The following is a 20,105-nucleotide window of genomic DNA, read 5'->3' as shown; positions in this document are numbered from 1 at the left end:
CTCTGGCACTGGAAGAATTGGTCTGTTTGAACACCTCCCTTGCCCCCAGTGAACTGGTAGATATTGCTGCCAGAAATCTGATTGGAGAGCTGTTAAGAATCCATTAAAATTCAAATTGCCATAGTCTGACCTCAGTTATCTACTTTTCACAGGTAGCAAAGTCATGTGATTATAGTTACAGGGTCTCTCACCTGGGCAGAACTCCCTGAGTATTAGTTATATAATTTGTGAAAGTACGTCTGTGGTCTGTATTAAAGTACCTTAGCCCATGTGCTCTCTTTCTTTGCAGACGAACAGGAGGCATTGAACTCAATCATGAAGGATCTGGTGGCCCTCCAGATGAGCCGACGTCCCCGGGTGCCTGGATATGAGACCATGAAGAACAAAGAAACGGGTCACCCAAATAGGCAGGTGTGTGCGGCCATGGCTGTTAACTAAATTTGTTGGGGAGGGGTTTTCAGGTGGGAAATAATGTGAGAAGCCAATGATACTCTGATACAGGCTTGAATGCTATTGGTCCCTTCCCTTAAGTCTGTTAAATGGTAAGTGATATGTACTAACCAGGTGTGGGTTGTGATCTGGAGTCCCAATGCCTTGTGCATCTCACCTTGTAAATACTGTTTCATCTGTAGGGAGTTAGAATAATTTCTTCACTAATTATGGGGACAGTATTCATATACTTTTTCCTTTACTGATCATTTGGCAAATATTTTATCCAGATTCACGATCCCTAATTCAGAAACTTTTTAGCTATCTTACAGTATATACTCAGAAAAAATTAATTAATTTTAGTATTGGTTTATTTAAAATGTAGTTAGGAAGGGAAATTTATTTAATAAAACATCATATATATTCTGAAAGTAACAATGAGTGATTTTGTTATTGTTGTTTACAGTTGTTTCCCCCCATTAACTCAGGTAGTTGAGAGTGCCTGTTCATTGAGGGTTGTGTGCTTCTTTAGGAAAACAGCTTCTATTTTGTTAACATTTAAAGTTGTGCGCTGTTGAGAACCTTCTTCTCACCTCCAGTGTCACTGACCTCCCTGTTGCCTAGGCCCTTTGGCCCACAGAGAGGAGTGAGTGACGGGGAGCTTTCCTTCCTGGTGGGTATCAGATGGCCGAGTTTGGTGTGTTTGATGATATCCTTCCTTGTGGTTTTCTTCGTTATCAGCTAATCTTCTCTCTCCTCATTTGCACCTTGTCTACCAATTCTTCAGAAGTGCTCTTGGTTCCTGGAGAAAGTATAAGGGGCTAGAACTTTTTCTGTCTGAGGTTGGCTAGATATAGCCTCCCAGAGTATTTCCTGCCTTTAGGAAAACTAGGGACCCGAAGTCCTTTTGTTTCAGTTGTAACATAAGGAATAGTTTAGAAAGCTGCTTTTATTTTTTGTGTTTACCTTACAGAACTAGGGGAACAACAGAATAAGGCCCATTCTTGTACTGTTTTCATACATTATTCTAATTGTGTGGGTTCTCACTTGCTGTAACTCACTTCTATTCAAAGCTGCTTTTGGAAGGAGCATTTTACCAGAAGTGAATCCCCTCCCCCAGGCTTGAGCCTAATGACCTCACTTTCCTTCCTGTCTTCCTATGTAGAGTGTGCTTGTTAACGCTGCTCCAGTCAGCTGATCTTTCTCCAAATGGGACTATTAGCGTGGATGTCAGTTAGTAGGTGAAAAGGGGAAGCTTTCTTGAGTTGGAAGACCTAAATGGACTCTGCGGAGAAGAGGAGGGGTGGAGTGGTCTCTGATCATTCCTTGAAGGGAGATTACCTTTTAGGAATCCTGTTTAGGCCTAAAAGCTATTATAAGAAAAATCCTGATCTTTTACCATGCCTGCTGCTGTGTTATTGGGGTGAAGGCAGTGGTTATGAAGGTAGAAGCCTGTGAAAAGGATTGACTAGTATAGAGGAAATAATCTTAACAAGCGGTACTAGCTCTTTGGACCCACGGTTTACTTGAATATCGTCAAACTTTTTCTGTTGCATGAAGGATACAAATTATTAACCTCAGTTTTTTTGCTTTTAAAGAAAAAACACAACAGCAGCAGCTCAGCCCTTCTGAACAGCCCCACAGTAACTACAAGCTCATGTGCAGGGGCCAGTGAGAAAAAGAAATTTTTGGTAAGGAACAAAATTACCCGTTAAAGCTAAAATGTGATTTTAAATCTACTAGTGCTGGAAGAGTGTGGAATTCATTTCCTGGACAAATTGTTTTAGTGGATTTGCAGGGAGCACTGGTTACTCATTACCTGTGTGCTGTCACCATTTCTCACAACAGTATTATTCATAAGCAACCTCTATCAGTGCTGTCCAGTAAACTTCTGTGGTGATAGAAATGTTCTATATTTGTACTGCCCAGTGTAGTTGAGGAACTGAATTTAAAATTTTATTTAATTTTAATAAATTTAAATTTAAATAGCTACATATGGCTAATGGCTATTGTCTTGGATAGCACAACTTTATATACTGTATAAGGGACTGTTGATTTGTTGGGCAAGAAATTAAGTACATGCTTGGAGATGTGCACATCTCCTTGGTACATTCGTTCCACCACACAGGTCATGAGTTTCTATACATTGTGATAAGCTCATCAGTGGGAATCCCAGCTAAGCGTCTATTCCAGGGGGCATGGGGATCTGGGAGGAATATGAAGCTTGGATCTAGCATGGCTGTTTAGAAATTGAAGCTCAAAGTTTTATGCTAATATTGGGTAAAAGGGCAATGAAAACGTCAAAATAGCTTCCCCCTTAATAAAGTCAAGGTTGTAGAATGGTCTCTCCTGGGAAGTATAGCAGATGTTCAGCTTCTGACCAGGAGAAATAGTCTTCAGCAAAATCGTGAAAGCAGAAGGAGAGAGAGTCTCAGTGATTGCATTTCCAAGGAAGGATGGGGTGAGATGGGGATGGTGGGAACATTTAGGGGGAGAAGTATTTACAGCTCAATGTAATGAAAAGAGCCCAGCCTGAGTCTTGAGATGTTAATAATCTGTTAATGTAGGACTTTACAGTTTACACAGTGAATTCCCTTTTTAAAAATTCTTGTTTTTGTTTGCTTGGGCCTAGGATAGGATTAAACGGTTTTCTCCAGTAGCAATTCTTCTGTCAGAAGGTCCATGCTTAGGAGGAGAGAGGACTGAAAGATCAAAACCTAATTTAAAGGGCTAAGAGATGCCAAATTGGTCTAAGAAATGTCAAATTGGGCTAAAGATTCAAATTGCAGAGTCCCAGTTGAAAGTACCCGAGTGTTTTGGCCACCAGGAAAGGTGGTTTGTTCAGGGATGGAATGATGTTGGCAGAGGCAAGCAGTGCCTCAGAGTGAGAATGGCAGGGCTGAGATTGGCATAGCCTCATGGGGCTCAAGCTTGGCACAGCAAGGAATGCCACAGGAACTGGGGGTTCACTGACAGAATCGTTTGGGGGCTGAGGCCTGGAAGAACGGGAAATCATAATTTAATACCTCTGCTTGGCAAGACTTCAGATATCCTCTTCCCTGAGTAAACAAGCTAGGCAATTAATTGAAAAAGAGAATACATTTGAGAAAAACTAAGCATTCTGAGCAGCTACGGAAGTACAGGGGTATGAGGCGTTTGGTTATTCAACTATTTGCTAAGAGTTAGGATCTGTGCTCTCTGTATTCTCCCACCTGGCCATTAGGTCCCTGGAAGCCTACAGCCAGTTAGAGCTGGCTGCATGTTCTTAGATATGTGTGGCACATCCTCAGCTGGGGCCTGTGGATGGTTTTATAGGTCATGAAGGGCAGACCCTTTAGCAGTCATCAACTAACAGTGCTTTATCAACAGGTGCTATTTCTCTGTGAGGGCGACAGCTTAGTGTAGTGAAAGGAGCACTGGCCCAGAAGTCATTGAGTTGTTAATAATCCATTAACATGGATCTTACAGTTTAGAGAGTGCTTCCAACAGCAACAGTTAACTGCAATAACAACAACTATAAGCTAAACTGTAAGCATGTGTGTAATACTTTAAAGTTTACAAAGTGCTTATGCAAAGATATTAAGTAGAGCCAGGAAGCAAACCCAGATCTTCTGACTCCCGGTCACAGTAATTTTACCATGTGTAAGTCTGATAACCTTTTTAAACCTCAGTTTTTCCATCTGAAAATACAGGCATAGTGTCTACCTCTGAAAGTTGTTGTAAGATCATAGACAGAATACAAAAGATTTTATACATTGTAAAACAAGGTACAGGTGTAAAGTGGTAGTGACTACATCACTTCTGTTAATGTTCGGGCATTGTGGGTATGAGCGCTAGTGAAAGCATCTAACCAGAAGTATGCAGATTGTCATGGAACTGAAAGGGTTAAGGTTTTCTACCTTTATTGGATTGACATTACTATATATCAGATGGTCCTTTGCAGACTTAGGAAGCTAACCCGGTATATGAAAGTCCCAGTAGAAGAAAAAATAGAATCCTTATTACCATGGATTCCTGTTTCCCTTGAATCTTATCACGGTGGTAGGTAGAGGCTTGAACAGAGCCCAGGGTCTGGGTCTGACCCTCCAGATGTTCACTAGTGGGTGCTTAAGAATGGAAAAGTTGCTTTCTTCATAGCAGGTGCTAGAAGGGCAGGCTCTTGGCTATCAGTTACAGAGGAGGAGAATTCTAGGAGCTGTTCCTCCACAGGGTCAGTGATTGAGCAGACTGTCTTTTGCTTTTACTGTGATAGACCTGACTCTTGAGGACTTCCTTTCTCTTTCATGGGTTGTTGATAAGATAGGCTGGCTAGTTTGAAAATAAAACATAATGCAATATACAAGCCTCATATTCTGTTTTGTAAGAAGCTTCCTTTTTTGTGTGTGATAGTTTATTAACTAGCAGTAAATAACTAATACACTATTTCATCATTGATTTATTCAGATACTCACTGAGCCCCTGCTGCATGCCAGGCACAATGCTGGGACTGGGGATATAGAAAGAATTAGGGTAGGGAAGAAGGTTGCTTTATAATCACCTCTTCCGCTGATCTCTTAGGACTTTCCTGAGTCACACAAATAAAATTATTTTTGTTGCTCTTTTCTTCTCATTTATTTACTTTCTTTGGCAAAGTAAGGACTCCAGTGCCAGAGATGTGGGAGCCAAAGGTATATGGCAACTACAGGGAGGGGGAGCATTGCAGAGTCAGAGAGAGGGCACCGGAGACACGGGCTGGCCAGGACCTCTGCCAGGTCAGAGGTTCACAAGCCTTTGTTTAATAAAGGTTTTTTTGAATTCTTCGGAGTCTTCTTGGGTTACATATCCAGTTGTTGAGTTCAAACTTTGAGAAGGTCATGTCTGCTTAAGTTTGGTATCATTGGTTACTCCTATTGCCCCCTGAGTTCCCAAATCTGTAGCTAAGCCTGGAGGCCTGCAGCCAGGCCTGGGCATGCTCTCACTCTTCCTTTCACCAAATTAGCTCTGGTGGGCAGGGGACTTGAACCTGCCTAGATCTGAATTTTTGTACTGGCACTTCTTTCTCAGCAGCTGTGGCACCTCTCCATTCAGTTCAACATGGGCCTATACTCAACCTTCTTAGACAAAGAAATATAAGTTATATTCCCTGTACCCTAGGAATCATGCAGTCTTATGAGAAATGAGAAATATGTAAAAAAAAAAAAAAGAAAGAAACTAAGGTACTATGTGACTATGCCTAAATACATGGTACAGATACTGAGAGCCACAGGAGGCCAGGAGAGTAAAAGACGAACTTGGGCCGAAGGAGTTATGGAGTCATTTCTGGAGGAGGTGGCACTGGAACCAGGCAGTGAAGGATGTATAAGAGTTTAGTTAGGTGGAAAGGAGGAAGTGTGGCACTCCAGGTTGGGAAGCTGAATTATTAAAGGCCTAGGGGAAGGAATGAATATGGCATATTTCAGGAAATAGGGTGGGCATTGATCTGGCTGGAGAGAGGGTTCCCTTTGAGAACAAACGGTGTGAGATGATTAGGTAAACTGAGTGAGCTTACATTCCAGAGGGCTTTGAATGACAGTAAAGAACTTAGACTTTATTCCATAGGCCATGGGTATCACTGATTACTTTTTGAACAAAGAAGGGATGTGGTGAAAGCGGTGGTTAAGATGACTGAAACTGTGGAGGAATGTAGAATGTGCTGGAAGGGGGGAGCTGAGAAGTACAGAGGCTGCTTCAGGAATTCAGGAGGGGAAAGGGGCTCCGAGAGTGACAACTGAGAGAATGGGAAGCAGAGTCTCATACTGGAGTCCCTGGAGGGGAGAATTGGAACTTGCTGTCTGGCTGTGAGAAAGGGAAAAGAAGGAAAGAATCAAGCAGAACTCAGAGGTTTGAGCCTGTAGCCAGTATTAGAAATGGCAACACTGAGAAGGGGGACTAGTTCGGGAGGGTAGTTGATGCAGACACACATGGCTAGGTTGAGTTTGCGACTACAGTGATACTCTGAGAGGTATGTGTGTATATTGCTTTTGCAGGTACACAATCCCTTATCTGCAACTCTAAAATCCAAAAAGTACTGCAAACTAAAAGATGTTTTTAAAAATTTATTTATTTTTAAATTTGCAGCAAATTCATTTGGCAACAAAACTTGGCCTGAATGGACACAGGGCTATTTACAGTCTTTATTTATTTGACTAATAGTGAATATTCATACTTTTCAATACAAAAACTAGCTTTTGCTCTTAACAGGTAAACCCTAAATCTTAGTGACTGTACAGATATGGCCAGCACAGGGAAGGGGGGACAGTGTTCCCCACAGTCACTTAAGGACCCTGATTGAAGGTGGCTCCATTGACCTGGCACACGTGGCTGCCAGGGAAGAGAGTGTAGAACTCAACTTTGTTCCCAGCTGCTGGTCAGAAGTAGTTACAAAATCCCAAACTAACTTCAGGAGAGGCCAAGCAGCGCAGAGGGGTGCACGGAATGCCTGTGAGCGTTCTGCTCTGCCATGGAGTGCTGCCCAGACACCTTCCCCCTGGAGGGGCATCACTTAACATACAGAACACATACCACTACCTCTCTAAATCCGAAAGTGCTTTCTGAGACACTTTCGGCCCCAAGGATTTTGGCTAAAGGACCTGTATTACCATTTTTTGAGCACTTATTATGTGTCAGGAACTTTTCTCATATCTTTATCCAGTTATTTCATTTAATTATTTTGATAACTCCATGAGATAGATACTGTCACTATTTTCACATGAGGAAACTGAGTCACAGAGAGATTAGTTCAGGGTTACAACAAGGAGGTTATAGAGCCAGGATTTGAAGCCAGACAGTTTGACTCTAGTGCTGCATTCCTAACAATGACTTATCTGCCTTATATCTGTGGCAGACAGATGAGGTTTCGCTTGAGAAATTGGGGCTGGACATAGAGATTTGGGAATCTTCTATTTATAGGTTGCCTGATTTTTTAATTCCTGCCGAGGGGAAGATGTGAGAAGAGGGAGAGAAATCCAGAGGCCAGAAGTCCAAACATTGAGGCACAGTTACATGTTGGGGGAGGGGTGTGAGAAGGCATGAGGAAGAGGAACCAGCAAAGAAGCAGAAGTGGTTAGAGTGGTGGCAGGTTCCCTGGCTTGGGATAGAGTCACAGAGGCAAGAGGAGAGAACCTTGTGACAGAGGACGCGGCTACCAGTGCGAAATGCCTCAGAGGAGCAAGGAGGATGGTGGGCAGGAAGGAATTGAATCTAGTTAGCTTTATCTGAACTTTCTTATCCATGGCTTATTCTAGTCAGCCTGACAGGGGTCACTCAGATTTAGGAACTTGGCAGATCTGGGCATACCATGTGGTACATGGAAGCCTGCATCCTGCTCTGGAAAGGCTGTAGCTACATCAGACAAGGGATTCAGAAGGCTAGGCATCTTTGTTTACACTGCTTACTAATCACAGGCTAGGTTAGTCTTGAGTGGGAGTGATTTGTGGTCTGAGGCAAAAGTTTAGTTCCCTTTCTCACTAAATTCAAGTAGAATAGTATTTGGATTGTGGCCCATGATGAAATAAATTTAGTTCCTTCAGTCCCACAAAGGGACAGAGGGGATTCCTTCATAGGTGCATCTAAATATAATGTCCCAGTTTAGAATGAGAGCTATTGTTATGTGTTTTTATGTTATGTGTTTTTTATTGCTATAAAAAATTAGATAAAAATCAACAGGAATAAATTTTTTTTTAATCAACAGGAAAAAAAGGGAAATCTGAATAAACTATGGGCTTTATTCAGCACATCAATATTGTTTAATTAGTTGTAACAAAAAGAAATGTACCATACTAATGTTACTGATGGGGAAACTGGGGGTGGAGAGGGGAGAAGGGTATATGGACACTCTGCTCTATCTGCTCAACTTTTCTGTAACTCTAAAGCTGTTCTAAAAATAGAATCGATTAATAAAATATAATAATAATGAGTGCTACACCAAGGTGTGCTGGGCTGTGAGCAGGAGGAGGTGAAAGGAGTGGTAACCCAGCTGCAGGGACAGACAGGGCTGCAAACTGCGGTGAGCACTTGGGATACTCCAGAGCTAGTTGTGGAACCAGACAGCATGGGAAGCTGGAGACAGCATGTCAGATGCGGCAGCGTGTTGCAGGCACTGTGCTTCGGAAGGCCTTGCCACGGGAACTGCTTAGTAGTTCAGGGGAAGGAGAAAAAGAAGACAGTGAAAACACTGCTGTCACTCATGCAAACCTTGAAGCCCCACGATAACTTCTCTGCAGCAGTGCCTCACCTTTCTGCTTGTGTGCTCATGTTCACACGCGCATGTACACACACAGTCTCTCTCACCTGGAATGCACACCAGAGGGGGCACACTGCCTTCCCATGCCACCTCCTCCATCTCCACCTGTGCACAGCCTCAGCCAGAGCCTCCCCTACTGGTTCCCCAGGCCCCATAGCTTCCTGCATGATCGCTATCCTGGTCTCCTGATGCTGGCTCCATTATTACTCCATCTTCTCCATGAGTTCTGAAAAGGTCTCAAAAGATCCTTTGATAGTTTCCTTCTTTCAGTGCTCCCATTGAAGCCCTGCATCTGTGAGTAAAATAAACCTCCCTTGCCTGTGTGACACTTAAGTTATAGCATATCTGAGCTTCTTTTAAAGCATTATAATCTTGAGAGAACTTGTTTAACTTCATTGTAAATTAGGTTCTCCTGTAAAGTAGACACAATAATAGTACCTGTTGTGAGGGTTAGTTTAATTGATATATGTAACATGCTTAGAGCAAGGCTTAGTATATAGTAAATCCTCAGTAAATGTTAACTGTTGTCATATTATTAGTAATGGGATCAAGTGGCCCATATGTTACATCAAAGGATGAAAGGACTGTATCAGGGCTGTATTTTGAAAAGTTGTCACATCGCAGGCCTGCTCCTCAGGGGAGCTTTGCTGTCCACTGTTTAGTATGTGAGCTTTTCAGGGTCATGAAGCTCTTTGAGCCTCCATTTCCCTGTCTTTAAAATAGTGAGTTAGAGGCTGTATTCTTATATTTTAATTCATTGACTCTCAAGGTGTGTTCTAGGACCCCTAGGAAGTTCTCAAGAACCTTTCGAGGGTCCATCAGGTCAAAACTATTTTCATAATAGTACTAAGATGTTCCTTGCCCTTTATACCCTCATACTCTTAAGAATGTACAGTAGAGTTTTCCAGAGGCTACACAATACGTATTATCACAACAGCTTGAAAGCAAAAACTGATATGAGAATCCAGCTGTCTCCTATTAAGCCATGCATTAAAGAGACTGGCATTCTCTCACTTCACTTTTTTAAAGTTTTTTTAATTAAAATGTATTTATGTTAACACATAACGTTTTAAAATTATTTTTAAATGAATAAAATCTAAATTTTCTCAATTTTAATTTCTAACATGGCAAATATCAGTAGATATAATCTACATAAACAAAAGCTTTTTGGGGTCCTCAGTAATTTTTAGAGTGTAAATTAGAAACACCAGTCTAGTTCATTTGACTGGTAGGGAATTCTAGCCTCCCAATCTCTTGGGAAAAGGAAGTCCTGTGTGCACCCACCCTACCTTTCAGCTTTCTCCCTTTTCTGTCATCTTTTCTGTCTGCTCTATGTTCTTCATCTTCAGATACTCTGAAACCCTCTTCTTTCTTCCAAGCCACAGTTTTTTAATTTGTCAATCTCAGTATAATTTTCATTCATTGACCATGAACTTTCTTACCTCCCTCTCTATTAGTTGTTGGTTTCCTGACTATCTTAGTTTTCTTTTTCCCCTGTACCTGTTCTTTTCTTCTATAATATCTTCTCCCTTTTCCTGTCATTTTTAACTCCTTCAAGTTGTTTGTTTGCCCTTTACAGTATCTCTCGTCCTCCTTGATTTGTTCCTTAACATTCTAACACTCCTACCTCGTCTTAATTTCTGACACTTAAGCCCAACTCTATTCTTCAGTCAATCCGTTTAATAAATATTGTAAGCACAGATATATACTATTACCTTTGCTTATCACTGGAGCTACAGAAACAAGAGAGACATGATCCCTGTCCTCCTGGAGCTTATAGGGTACACATGATGGTAATTGAGGCTAGAGCTGGGGACAATTATAAGGTATTTGTCCAGAGTGCCACTTTACTCCCACTGAGGGCAGTCTTGAAAGGATTGTGGAAATCATTAGTAGCAGCAGCAACCATTTAGTGCATGTCTACTATGTATTAGGTATTTTACTTACATTTGCTCGTTTAGTTCTCATAGCAACTCTGTGAATTAGGTATGTTTAGCCCTACTTTGCAGGTGGAAAAACTAAGACTTACAGAGGATAAGTAACTTGGTTGTGGTCGTAGAGCTAGGAAGTATCAGTATTAAGGTTTCTTTTTCTGTCTAGTTACATCAGCCCAGAAGGAACGGTGTGCTGGCCAGGAGGTGGTGATATAGTGGGAGAAACTCCAGAGCCAGTTGTGGAAATAGAGAGTGTGTGAACTTAGAAATGATATGTCAGAGCAGAGCACCTGAGCTGGGGCAGCCACCAAAGGATCTTGTCCCAAGAGCTTTGTTGCCGCTGAGGTTAGAACTCATTGAAAGGAATGCCTGTCGGGGTAGAGAAGCTCTAACAGGAGCCATCAGGGATGTCTGCCTAAGGTTGCTAAAGGACTGCCTGAGGCTTACCTGGGAAGGGCAGGAGTGACACACTCCAGAGAACCCGCTAACCTGTCTATCATTTCTTTGGCAGAGTGACGTCAGAATCAAGTTCGAGCACAATGGGGAGAGGCGGTAAGTCTGCCTTCTGATGAGTGGTTGTGTTCATGTATGCTGCATTTCTTAGAAAGTGTTCAGCTTGTGGAAGCCGTTGCCCTGGAGTGATTCCTGTGGGGTCACTGGCTGGGGAATGGGGTTGATAGGGCATAAAGGGGAAAGTTTCACCCTTGGTTTGGCCTACTGATTGAACCTTGTTTCTGGTCTTAAAATTGGAAGCCATTTCAACTGCTAATGTTTTACTCTTCTGCTCTTATTTTGCTACTGTGAGATCCACCATTGTGCTAGGGGAGGAAGTCAGGACCCCAGCTCTACTGAGTCATGGCTTCCAGACACACTGACACTGTGCCAGCCATGGGCATCAGAGGGAGATGAGGATTCTCCTGTTACGTGGTGCCATTCCCATCCCCGATAGAGTGTCCCTGGTTTTGTCCACATCGGGGGTCAGGTTGGTGAATTGGAAGTTTTTCTTTAAAATGTCTTGGGACTTCCCTGGTGGCGCAGTGGTTAAGAATCCGCCTGCCAGTGCAGGGGACACAGGTTCGAGCCCTGGTCTGGGAAGATCCCACATGCCGCGGAGCAACTAAGTCTGTGTGCCACAACTGCTGAGCCTGTGCTCTAGAGCCTGCGAGCTGCAATTACTGAAGCCTGCGTACCTAGAGCCCGTGCTCTGCAACAAGAGAAGCCACCGCAATGAGAAGCCCGCACGCCACAACGAAGAGTAGCCCTGCTCGCTACAATGAGAGGAAGCCCGTGCGCAGCAATGAAGACCCAACTCAGCGGAAAAAGAAAAAAAAAGTTTAAAATGTCTCTAGGTCATGGGAAGCTGCATCAAGTCCCTCAGTTGTGAAAGATTTCAGTTCATTTGAGGACATAGAAAGGGAGTTTTCAGTCTGCATTCTGTATTTTACCTTGTTAGGGAAGTGAAAGTAATGTTACAAAACCCTTGTATTCTTTTCTCCATTGTCAGTATTTAGTTTCTTGTAGGAAGTCAAGGTAGAAGTTCTCAGTGGAGAAAAATGACTCTACTGAATTTCTCAAGTTATTTTAAGGAAAACCTTTAAGAAAGCATACAGAACTCTGGTCAGGAGATATTTGAGACCCTGTGTGTGCATGTATGTGGCACAAGCATGCACACAAGCAAGCTTTTCAGTACCTGTTTTCCCCCTCTTTGCCTTTCTCTCCCATTGATAACTGCCCCGCCTTTTTTCCTTTGCTTTGAGCATTTGGAGGGGCAAAGAGCATACCCATCAGGATAAGATCCACCTACTTTAGGAGTCCCTCCAGAGGACCTTAGTGCCTTCAAATGCTCTTGTACTGGTAGTTCTGTACTGCTGGCATCTTTCAGCCCAATTTGAAACTAGCTCCAGAGGAGATCTTTGGCTGCTGTTCTCCCTTAAAAAAATACATTCGGAAGTCTGCAAGGTTGTCAGAGGTTGCCGGATGGAAACATTGTACAAAGAGTGGTCTGCAGAGCCAGGGTTCTGCTGCCGCCATGCGAATTCTAGGGCTGTTCCAGGGCCGGAGGGAAGAAGGTCTTCTGAGCTCTGTCCCCAGCTGTTTGTCCTATGACCTGCCAGTAGCATGGAACTTAAATTGTCGCTTCATTGTTGCTCCTTTTCACACTTCTGACCTGACTGGGTTTTGGAGGGATTGCCAAACTTGGAGCAGCAGAGAGTTTTCAGAAGTATGAAGATAGGAAATCAAAAGCTCAGTTGTGTTGGAGCCTAATTACACAGTACGCGCTCCTGAATTCCTGTTCCCTAAGTGGTATGCAGTTACAGTGAGCGGACTTACACTGAGAAAGTGTATGTGTTTAGTTTCAGAGATGCTGCCAGATCGAAACCACAAATATTTAAGGTGGTCAGGCTTCTGAAGCCCTGAGCGGCAGTGTTGGTATCAAGGTTTTGAAAACTGCATTCTCTTTTTATGGAGCTGTTTTCGGGAGCCATGGCATTTCACTGTTTGTGTACTGTGTGTGGAATTGAGGACTTTATAAAGTCGGTGCGGGGAAGCCAAGTTCAAGCTGCTCTGTGCCAGACAGCTCTGGTTTCGTGTATTTCATGTCTTAGGATTTTGTAGAAACTGCTATTGTGGGCTTTCTTTACTTTTTACAGGGAATATGGACAGTATGTACCTAAATGTTGTAGGCCCTTATAGAATAAGAATTTACAGAAAAGAGGAAAGAAGTAGTAACTTTTCCCATTCGTCATTGCCAGGTATCCATTCTGGTGGGCTGATTTTCCCTTTGCTTTGGAAGGGTGGGCATCAGACTTTTACCCTTCCTCCCTCTTAGCCTCAGGAGGGCAGAAGAGGACTGTAGATTAGGATCTCCTTCCCTTCATGTCTGAACACTGGTGGGGATGGTTGTCCTGGCTGTTAGACCTCTCTTTGAAGTACTGGCCTAAAAATGTCTGTTATTCAAGGTGGTAGCAGCAGCTTAGATCTTACCAAACCTGGGAGTGCTGGTTTCTGATCTTGACCAGACTTTTGGGCTGCTTTTGGGGGTTTTGAATGGCTCATCACCAGGCCAAATGCAGGAAAATTTATCTCTGAGCCTGATGTTTTTCTAACTGTGCTAGAGACATCTGAGTGATCTCCTGGTATTTTATTCAGAAAGGCTAGCCCCGGGGACTTCCCTGGTGGTACAGTGGTTAAGAATCTGCCTGCCAAGGCACGAGACATGGGTTCGATCCCTGGTCCAGGAAGATCCCACATGCTGCAGAGCAACTAAGCCTATGTGCCACAACTACTGAGCCTGTGCTCTAGAGCCTGTGAGCCACAATGGCTGAGCCTGCGAGCCACAACTGCTGAGCCCACATGCCGCAACTACTGAAGCCCGTAGGTCTGGAGCCATGCTCCACAGCAAGAGAAGCCACTGCAATGAGAAGCCTGTGCACCGCAAGGAAGAGTAGCCCCTGCTTGCCACAGCTAGAGAAAGCCCACACGCAGCAACGAAGACCCAATGCAGCCAAAAAAATAAATAAATTTTAAAAATTGATTAAAAAAAAAAAAAGGCTGGCCCCTTTTGAATTAATAGAAAGGTATTCTCTCAAAAGAATCCAGAAAACACTCGTATCTAGATCGCACCTAATTATTGCTTGGGACAGTTGATTTGAGGGAAATATAAGGATTACAATATGGATGGATTTCCTGGTAGATATAAGCTAATACATTCAGCAGTATAATTTCCAAAAATGAAAGGTAGTGATGGATGAAGGAAAAGTTATAGAGAAATTATCTTCCTGAGATGTTATGCTTTGTGTGAAGGATAGATTATGGTTTATAGTAATATCCTATCAATGTTGTTCAGTAGAACTTTCTGCTGTAATGGAAAGGTTCTATAGTAATCCCTTGGTAGCCGAGGGAATTGGTTCCAGGACCCCCTGTGGATACCAACCTCCTTGGATGGTCAAGTCTCTTATGTAAAATGGTGCAGTCTTTGCAATATAACCTATGTACATCTTCGTGTATACTTTAAATCATCTCTGGATTACTTATAATACCTAATATAATGTAAATGCCATGTAAATAGTTGCCAGCATGTGGCAAATTCAAGTTTTGCTCTTTGGAACTTTCTGGAATTTTTTTCAGATATTTTTGATCTGCAGATATGGACCTGTGGATATGGAGGGCCGACTTATAGCTGAGTTCTCCAGTATACTAGGCACTTGCCACATGTATCTAGTGAGCACTTGCAATGTGGCTAGTGGGACTGAAAGAGCCAATTCTATAATTTAATTTGAATTTAAATAGCCACATGTGGCTAGTGGCTACCATACTGAACAGCGCAGTTCTAGATGATAACAGCTTTTATGGTGCTCACTGATTTCAGCCAGCCAGATTTCATTAAAATCCAATGGCTTACCTATCAAATTACCCATGACATTTTTCACAGAACTAGAACAAATAATCCTAAAATTTATGTGGAATCATAAAAGGCTAAGAATTGCCAAAGCAATCCTGAGGAAAAAGAACAAAGCAAGAGGCATACCCCTCCCAGACTTCAGGCAATACTACAAAGCTACAGTAATCAAAACAGTATGGTATTGGCACAAAAACAGACATTTTGATCATGGAACACACAGCAGAGAGCCCAGCAATAAACCCACATTACCTACCATTAATCTTTGACAAAGGAGGCAAGAATATACAATGGAGAAAAGAGAGTCTCTTCAAGTGGTGTTGGGAAAGCTGGACAGCCACGTGTAAATCAATGAAGTTAGAACACACCCTTACACCATACACAAAAATAAACGTAAAATGGCTTGAAGACTTAAATATAAGACATGACACCATAAAACTCCTAGAAGAGAACATAGGCAAAACATTCTCTGACATAAATCATACTGTTTTCTTAGGTCAGTCTGCCAAGGCAAGAGAAATAAAAGCAAAAATAAACAAATGAGACCTAATCATACTTACAGGCTTTTGCACAGCAAAGGAAACCATAAACAAAATGAAAAGACATCCTATGGACTGGGAGGAAATATTTGCAAATTGATGCAACTGACAAAGGCTTAATTTCCAAAATATACAAACAGCTCATACAACTCAATAACAAAGAAGCAAACAGCCCAATCGAAAAATGGGCAGAAGACCTAGTTAGACATTTCTCCATAGAAGACATACAGGTTGCCAGCAGGCACATGAAAAGATGCTCAGCGTCGCTAACTGTTAAAGAAGTGCAAATCAAAACTGCAATGAGGTATCACCTCACACTGGTCAGAATGGCCATCATTACAAAGTCTACAAATAACTAATGCTGGAAAGGGTGTGGAGAAAAGGCAACCCTCCTACACTGTCAATGGGAATGTAAATTGGTGCAGCCACTATGGAAAACAGTATGGAGATTCCTCAAAAAACTAAAAGTAAAGTTGCCATATGATCCAGCAATCCCACTCCTGGGCATATATCCAGACAAAACTATAATTCAAAAGATACATGCATCCCTATGTTCATAGCAGCACTATTTACAATAGCCAAGACATGGAAACAACCTAAATGTCCATCAACAGATGAATGGACAAAGAGGATGTGATATATATATACAATGGAATACTACTCAGCCATAAAAAAGAACGAAATAATGCAATTAGCAGCAACATGGATGGAACTAAAGATTATCATACTAAGTGAAGTAAGTCAGAAAGAGAGAGAACAGGACTTCCCTAGTGGCACAGTGGTTAAGAATCTGCCTGCCAATGCAGGGGACATGGGTTTGAGCCCTGGTCTGGGAAGATCCCACATGCTGTGGAGCAACTAAGCCCATGCGCCACAGCTACTGAGCCTGCACTCTAGAGCCCGCGAGCCACAACTACTGAGCCCGTGTGCCACAACTACTGAAGCCCGCGCTCCTGGAGCCCGTGCTCTGCAACAAGAGAAGCCACCGTAATGAGAAGCCCGTGCACTGCAAGGAAGAGTAGCCCCTGATCACCGCAACTAGAGGAAGCCCGCACGCGGCAATGAAGAACCAACACAGCCAAAAATAAATAAATAAATTTCTTTTAAAAAAAGAGAAAGACAGATACTATATGATATCACTTATATGTGGAATCTGAAATATGACACAGATGAACTTGTCTATGAAACAGAAACAGACTCGCAGACATAGAGAACAGACTTGTGGTTGCCAGTGGGGAGGGGGGTGGGGGAGGGATGGATTGGGAGTTTGGGATTAGCAGATGCAAACTATTATATATGGAATGGATAAACAAGATCCTACCGTATAGCACAGGGAACTATATCCAATATCCTATGATAAACCATAATGGAAAAGAATATGAAAAATAATGCATGTATATGTATAACTGAATCACTTTGCTATACAGGAGAAATTAATATAACATTGTAAAATCAACTATACTTCAATAAGATAAATTTTTTAAAAAATGGCTTAGATCCCTCTTTCCTGTGGCTTATTGCTTCTTCCCCTTGTTATACCACTTCCCAGTCTGGGGGAGCAGGGAGTATATGAGAGGACCACGCACTTCTTCCTGTCAGTGTGGAGGAGGGCAAGAACTATAGAGGCTGATGGCTGAGTGCTGCTAGTCCGCCACACACTAGTCAGATTTCATCTAAGTCTAGACATGCTAACAGATTAAGGTGGTTTTAATATACATTTTCCCCTATCACATTAAGCATCTTTTCACGTGTTTATTAGCCATTCATCATATCCTTTGCTTGTGTTTCTCTTGGATTGTCTTTTTCTTATTGATTTTTGCAAGTATTTTCTCCAAGTTTGGTATTTCTTTTTAACGTCTTTTTTTTTTTTAAAGAAGATGTTGGGGGTAGGAGTTTATTAATTAATTTATTTATTTTTGCTGTGTTGGGTCTTTGTTTCTGTGCAAGGGCTTTCTCTAGTTGTGGCAAGCGGGGGCCATTCTTCATTGCGGTGCACGGGCCTCTCACTATCGCGGCCTCTCTTGTTGCGGAGCACAGGCTCCAGATACACAGGCTCAGTAGTTGTGGCTCACGGGCCTAGTTGCTCCTCGGCATGTGGGATCCTCCCAGACCAGTGCTTGAACCCGTGTCCCCTGCATTAGCAGGCAGATTCTCAACCACTGCGCCACCAGGGAAGAAGCCCTCTTTTTAACTTTGTTGATGGTTTATTTTCCCATCAAAAGTTTAAATTTTTGTTGTCAAACTTGTCTTCTTCCTTTTTGTCTTATTTATTTTATGCAATGCTTAGGAAGACCTTCCCTACTCTAATATTTTTTTCAATCCTGTATTTTCTTTATACATATATATATGTATGTATATATATATAATATATATGGGTTTCTGATATTCTCTTCTGTTTATCTCTTTGCTTATTTTTTTTTTAATATTTATTTGGTTGCGTGGGGTCTTAGTTGCGGCAGGTGGGCTCCTTAGTTGTGGCTCATGGGCTCCTTAGTTGCAGCACGTGGACTCCTTAGTTGTGGCATGCGAACTCTTAGTTGCGAAAGGCATGTGAGATCTAGTTCCCTGACCAGGGATCGAACCCGGGCCCCCTGCATTGGGAGTGTGGAGTCTTATCCACTGTGCCACCAGGGAAGTCCCTCTTTGCTTATTTTTGTTTTAATTATTTAAGTGTTGGGTTGGTCCCATATAAAATTGCCACTTTTATATGCAAAAATTGTTGACTACCTCCAGTATCATATAGTTAAACCTAATGCATTAATTAAAGCTTTTTATTAAAAACATTTCAAGCACACACAAAAGTAGAATATGATACTCAACCCCCAAGGACCTGTCACCCAGCTTCAACATTATCAACATTTTGCCAACCTTGTTTCATCTATCCCCACTTGTAAATTTTGCTGTGACATTTAATGACAAATCATTTTAAGACCTCTTTGAACATGTTCTTACTCTACCATCTATTTATAGAAATTGTTCTTTGAACTGACCTAGAGAGTCTCTCTAGAAGAGCATCAGTATCAGCGCTACTTACATGCACACGTGTGTCACTGGTTAAGAAAAAACTGATCAGGCATATAACCAGCTCAAGGGGAATTCCTGTGACTATGGCAGGAAATGTCAGTTCTGAGGATAATCAGCATTGAGATTACTGCGGCATCTCAAAAATGAACAATGGTAGAGACCTTTCAAGTCCTGGAGTTGAGTTGTTTATAGGAGTTAAGACCATGTTTTCAGGACTGCTGCTCCAATCCCCAAGTTTTCTTCCTAACAGGAATATTTGAAGCATAGTTTTTAAATCCAGGTATCCTCCTATGATACTGCACTGTCATTGACCGAAAGAGCTGAGATGAAGTGGAAGAACAATGGCTGAGATTGAGTACTGCTCATAGGTACTATTGACAAACCTGAGAGATGCTCAGAAGAAGGGTGAAAAGATAAAGGTAGATGTAAGAGAAGAAAAAAATACAGAGAAAGGCAAGCTGCATGAAAAATAAAAAGAGAATTCTATGTTGAAAAGAAAAGGAAGATAACACTCAGGAGCCATAGCTTCTAAACCCTGCATTTAAAATATACAGTTAACCATGATTTCTGTTCCTTTTCAGAATTATAGCATTCAGCCGGCCTGTAAGATATGAAGATGTGGAGCACAAGGTGACGACAGTGTTTGGGCAGCCTCTTGATCTACATTACATGAACAATGAGGTACGAAAGATGGATGGTGTGCGGGCAAGGGAGGCCCAGCTGCCTACCTTTTTTCTCTCTGTTTAAGTGAGGATTTCCTAGTTTGTTCCTTTAATGTCATCTTCAGGTTTTCATTTTCTGGAGCCTCTTTTCTTAATTCCAGTAATTCTGCGATTTCTCTTTTTTATTACATGGGGGGTTACATAGCTATGTCCATTTCCCTCTGCTCATTGAATGCTGGTAGCTCCATGGTGGAATCAGGTACGGGATTAGGGTCAGGGCTTATTATTGTCTCCTTTACATTTTGTAGGTTATCTTTTTCCTTCCAGCACAGCCTTAGTAGCAGAGGGTTCAGTAGGGCTGGGGAGGTGTGGAAAACTGGTGGGTAGATCCTCTATTGACAGGCATAAATGCTGGATTCTTCTCTCAGAGTTTAACTTCTGACTGTAGCTGGTTCCAAACGTTAGCACCTACTCTAATGATTTCTTTAACTCTTAGTCCTCCTAACCCCGCCCAACAGCCATTTTATTTATTCATACTTTGAACATCACCCAGGAAGGAATTCTTTTGAATGTCAGTTACTTGGCTGCTTTCCCAGCTCCAAGGAACATACTAGAGGCTGCAGTCTGCTTAGGCTGGTGCTTTGCATTAGTCTGAAAGGCACTGTGTTTGTGCCCAGTAAGGAGCCTGCACCTTGAGGGAACTGAGTTGGGGGGCAAGACAGGAAAGCTGGGCAACCTCATGGCTCTTTGAGAGTCAGGTCCTTACTTTGTAGTTTTTCTTTTTTTTTTTTTTTTTTATTTTAATTTATTTATTTTTGGCTGGGTTGGGTCTTAGTAGCTGTGCGGTGTCTCTAATTT

The 20,105-nt window shown here is 42.2% G+C and overlaps 1 protein-coding gene across 1 annotated transcript in view; it reads left to right on the top strand.

The window, feature by feature from the left end:
• Nucleotides 1-289: 289 nt before the first annotated feature.
• Nucleotides 290-20,105, top strand: part of MAP3K3 (mitogen-activated protein kinase kinase kinase 3) — a 53,746-nt gene continuing 33,930 nt past the window's right edge. The window contains exons 1-3 of the mRNA XM_024761166.1: nucleotides 290-411; nucleotides 11,135-11,175; nucleotides 19,167-19,266. Coding sequence (XP_024616934.1) covers nucleotides 316-411; nucleotides 11,135-11,175; nucleotides 19,167-19,266 — 237 coding nt within the window. The 5' untranslated portion in view covers nucleotides 290-315. The remainder of the gene's footprint in view (nucleotides 412-11,134; nucleotides 11,176-19,166; nucleotides 19,267-20,105) is intronic.

This window comes from Neophocaena asiaeorientalis, unplaced genomic scaffold (genome assembly GCF_003031525.2).
Source record: "Neophocaena asiaeorientalis asiaeorientalis breed wild unplaced genomic scaffold, Neophocaena_asiaeorientalis_V1.1 scaffold30, whole genome shotgun sequence".
NCBI lineage: Eukaryota > Metazoa > Chordata > Mammalia > Artiodactyla > Phocoenidae > Neophocaena > Neophocaena asiaeorientalis.
This window is presented reverse-complemented; position numbering and strand designations above follow the sequence as displayed.